Consider the following 4,525-nt stretch of genomic DNA (forward strand, 5'->3'; position numbering starts at 1 on the left):
TGTTCACTGAGGTTGGTAGTAGCCAGCAGGTTCTCAACTTATTGGCTTGGTGTCCCAACTCTGCATTGGCCATTCTTGTTTCTGAAGACATTAACAAATGCCTAGAAGTTGGTCAATTACCCAATTATTTTTCCTTTTGACGACGAGGTCGCAGCCGCATGTTCACGCAAAAGACATACAATTAGCCAACAAAATGTTGGGAAAACAAGATACTTGAAGACTAATAAGGAGCTAAAATATACTCGCTCTGTTTTAAAATAGATGACCCAACTTTGTACTAACTTTGTAGGAAGTATAAGAGATTGTAATGATCTCCTAGGAATTTGTGCCTAACACACGTATATTCTAAAAAAGAATTGAATTAGACAAAAACAATCCATGTAGACATTTCTTTTTACATTTTTACTCGTATTTTGGAATATTCCTCATTATCTAAAACTTTTTGAAATTTTGATATGTTTATAGATGTTCCTAGACAATTTTAGTTTTAAAGTATCCTTTTTCTATAATTTTATACATTTGTTTACGATTAGTTTCTTGTTTTTGTTTCCATATATTTATAAATTTTAACATCAGTTTTCATTGTTTTCTTTTTGAGTTAGTTAAGTTTTCGACAAAAGATTTCTTTTCAATATTTCATTCTTTTGTTTCTTTTCTACTTCATTTGCCCTAGTTTCACAACTCATGGCGTCGTGATATTATCATACTATTTTTAGTTTGAACAACGGACTAGATATAAGCAACTTTTTATTTTTAAAAGTTCTCAAAACTTTTAGAATCTTTTTGTTCCACATTTTTCTTAACATCTTATCAATATAGATGTTTCTTATCAATTTCAAGTGAAAATATCCTTCTGTAAGCTTGCAGTTTTGTACAAAACTGGTTTCTTGTTTTTGGTCGCATAGATTTTTTTAAATGACCTTTTCCTAGTTTCCATTTCAAATTATCTTAGTTTTCCACAAAGGATTTTCCCCCTAGTTTTCTTTTCAATTATCTTTGTTTTTGACAAAGAAAATTATCAATCTTTTCCTCGTTTGCTGAGTTTCTTAACTCATCTTGTTGACTAGACGATCATATGCATCAGTGTTTTTTTAGAAACACCAAGGAGTTACAAGGTAGATTCACACATGCATACAGTCACACAACACACAACACCTGCCGAGGAGGATGGGGGCGGAGTTGTGGAGCTTCAAAATTGATGAAGTCACCACATACTCTAGCTATTGACAAGGACATTGCCTTTAGGTGAAAATAAATTAATGTGCATTACCTGAGGTTTGACCCCTGATAGCCCGGGGTACGACCGCCCTTCTAAGAGCAACTCCAATAGCTTTTCTATTTGTAAGAAAAACTACCGGAAAGTTGAGGCAAAAATTGCCCTACAAGAGATCCCGTAAACCCCTGTTTTTAGGGGATCCTGCCCCAACTTCTCTCAGCTTTGCGAAAAGATGGCCCTTTCTAGATATTTAGGCGGACAGAAAACCGCCTGAAAGTTTAGGGTGCGAGCCTCGTCCCGATGCCGTGTCACCGCCGCAACGCGACACCACTCGCCGAACCACCGCTGATACGCGCCGCCCTGCACCACCACTCACCATCGTGCCTCCCCAAGCCGCGTCGTTGCTCGCCCCTGTCACTGACGCGGGCCCTAGGCCATTTGTATGCTTGTTTAAAGGAAAATAGAAAAAATGACTTTAGAGAGCGGAACTGAGAAAAGTAGCTGTGAGACAACTTATCCTAAATTACACGGACATCCAGTAAAACGACATTTACGCGAAGGGTTGGAGAGCTATTGGAGTTCTTCTAACCATCCAATTATTACTATTTGGTTCTCTGTATCAAACTGTTTTCAGTCTGAACATAGGGCCAAAAATCCAAACGGTTTTTACACTCTGCACTCTGCAGGTGAATAATACAATAGATGAGCCGACACTCGCAAAAAAGAAGATGACGAGTCGAGAGACTAAACTTAATTTCACCCGCAAAAAAAAAAGAGAGAGAGAGAGAGAGACTAAACTTAATTAGAATATGGCGGGGGAAGTGAAGTGTTTTTAAACGGTCAGGATCGCATCTTTGGAATCATACGGAGAAAATTGCGGGGCGTAGTATGCTGTCGCGGTCGCGAGGTTACTTCTCATCACCGTTCGGGCAAGCGGACGTACTATGAATTGTCGATCGAGGTTGTTGATCGGGCTCTCCGGAAACCAGCCAAGTAGCTTACGTGATCAGTGACCGCACCGCACCTCTCGTACATATGTCGTGTGCGCGCCGTTCATCTCGATAAGATCCACTTAGGTCCTCACGCTCACGCCGGCAGATTTGTTACATCTGGACGGACGGCGTCGCCACTTGCACTCGCACGCTGCAACATACTAGCTGCCTCCACTCCTCCGCACACTAGCGCCGCTGTCCAGCTGATTTGCTTCGAGATGGACATGTGCATGGGCATGGCCAAGCTGCTGCTGCTGCTGCTCCTCGTGGTCACCGCCGGCCACGGCCACGCGGCGGCGGCGGCGGGGAAGGAGAGGAACACTATCACGCACGTCAAGGGGTTCGACGGCCCGCTGCCCTTCGCCCTGGAGACCGGGTACGTGGAGGTGGACGAGGCGCACGGCGCCGAGCTCTTCTACTACTTCATCCAGTCGGAGCGCAGCCCGCGGGAGGACCCGCTCATCCTCTGGATCACCGGCGGCCCCGGCTGCTCCGCGCTCTCCGGGCTCCTCTTCGAGATCGGGCCCCTCAAGTTCGACGTGGCGGGGTACACCGAGGGCTTCCCGCGCCTCGTCTACTTCGAGGACTCGTGGACCCGGGTCAGCAACGTCATCTTCCTCGACGCGCCCGTCGGCACCGGCTTCTCCTACGCGCGCGAGGAGGAGGGCCTCGACGTCAGCCTCACCGGCACCGGCACGCACCTCCGGGTCTTCCTGCAGCGGTGGATCGCGGATCATCCTGAGTTCGCCTCCAACCCGCTCTACATCGGCGGCGACTCCTACTCCGGGTACACCGTCCCCGTGGCCGCGCTCGAGATCGCCGACCAGCCGGATAAGGGAGGCCTGAACCTCAAGGGCTACCTGGTGGGCAACGCCGGCACCGACGACAAGTACGACTCCGGCGGCAAGATCCCCTTCATGCACGGCATGGGGCTCATCTCCGACGAGCTCTACGAGGCGGCGAAGGGTAGCTGCGGCGGGGACTTCGTGACGACGCCCCGGAACGCGCAGTGCGCCAACGCGCTGATGGCGATCACCATGGCCACCTTCGCCGTCAACCCGGTGCACATCCTCGAGCCCATGTGCGGGCTGGCGCTGCGCCCTCCGACCCCGATCAGCAGCATCCTCTCCACGGGCACGAGGAGACGGTCGGCGAGGCTGCTGGTGCAGGAGGCGGACCGGCTGGCGCTCCCGGTGGAGTGCCGGGACAACGGGTACCGGCTGTCGTACGCCTGGGCGGACGACGCGGAGGTGAGGGCGACGCTGGGCATCCGGGAGGGGTCGGTCGGCGCGTGGAGCCGGTGCGTGACGCTGACGCACTTCCGGCACGACGTGGCCAGCACCGTGCCCTACCACACCAACCTGACGCGGCGCGGCTACCGGGCGCTGGTGTACAACGGCGACCACGACATGGACATGACCTTCGTGGGCACGCAGGCGTGGATCCGGACGCTGGGGTACCCCGCGGTGGCGCCGTGGCGGCCGTGGTACGCCAACCGGCAGGTCGCGGGCTTCACGACGGAGTACGCCCACAACCTCACCTTCGCCACCGTCAAGGGCGGCGGCCACACCGCGCCCGAGTACCGCCCCAAGGAGTGCCTCGCCATGCTCGACAGGTGGACCTCCGCCGACGGCAGGCTCTGAGCCTCTGATCCGGCTCACCACTCCGTTGCCATCGCTCGGAGTACTATATACTGCCTACGAGTACAAATGAGTGTACCGTATGTATAATTCGATTTGGACCAGGGCTAGCTGTTCACATCATTTCATGTACGGTGTCGTACTATTGATTGAAGTGCCATGCGCACCAGCGCACGAGAGGACGAAGACATAAATAAAAGTCAGAAAAACCTGGAGAGTTCCATGGAGTCTTTCCATGCATGGGGTCGAGACCACGTACGTAGTACGTACGTCTACATACAGTCAGTTAGCGAAAACAGACGAGCCATGAGACGAAAGAGTGAGCAACCCCATTCTCTTCTCGTACTTGCGTTCCCGTGACCGGATGGGTATGAATGAACCGATAAACCGGGATGACATAGCAGATTATGATGGTGTGCAACAGCGACGAAGACGAAGGTGACTTCTTCTTCCCCTTGTTCTCCAACTTATTGGAATTGTTTGTTGGATTCAACTGAAGCGAGCAAAATTTTCAGGATATGTCCACCATTGTTTGTACCAATGAAAAATGGTTCTATTGCATTAATGGCCCTAAGTTTTACGTGACACTTCCCTCGCAAAAAAAAAAAGTTTTTACGTGACACTTGAGCAGGATAATCCATTGCCCATTTAGAACACGCAAGGCCTAAAGAGAGTGT

The 4,525-nt window shown here is 50.4% G+C and overlaps 1 protein-coding gene across 1 annotated transcript; it reads left to right on the forward strand.

The window, feature by feature from the left end:
• Nucleotides 1-2,182: 2,182 nt before the first annotated feature.
• Nucleotides 2,183-4,193, forward strand: LOC119302501 (serine carboxypeptidase-like 2). Its single transcript, XM_037579532.1, has one exon. The coding sequence runs from the start codon at nucleotides 2,427-2,429 to the stop codon at nucleotides 3,849-3,851; it is 1,425 nt and encodes a 474-aa protein (XP_037435429.1). The 5' UTR covers nucleotides 2,183-2,426; the 3' UTR covers nucleotides 3,852-4,193.
• Nucleotides 4,194-4,525: the final 332 nt, after the last annotated feature.

The sequence above is a fragment of the Triticum dicoccoides genome, chromosome 5A, assembly GCF_002162155.2.
Source record: "Triticum dicoccoides isolate Atlit2015 ecotype Zavitan chromosome 5A, WEW_v2.0, whole genome shotgun sequence".
Lineage (NCBI taxonomy): Eukaryota > Viridiplantae > Streptophyta > Magnoliopsida > Poales > Poaceae > Triticum > Triticum dicoccoides.

Bases quoted from the DNA above. Each gene is read 5' to 3' on its own strand.
- LOC119302501 (XM_037579532.1), top strand. From the start codon at position 2,427: ATGGACATGTGCATGGGCATGGCCAAGCTGCTGCTGCTGCTGCTCCTC.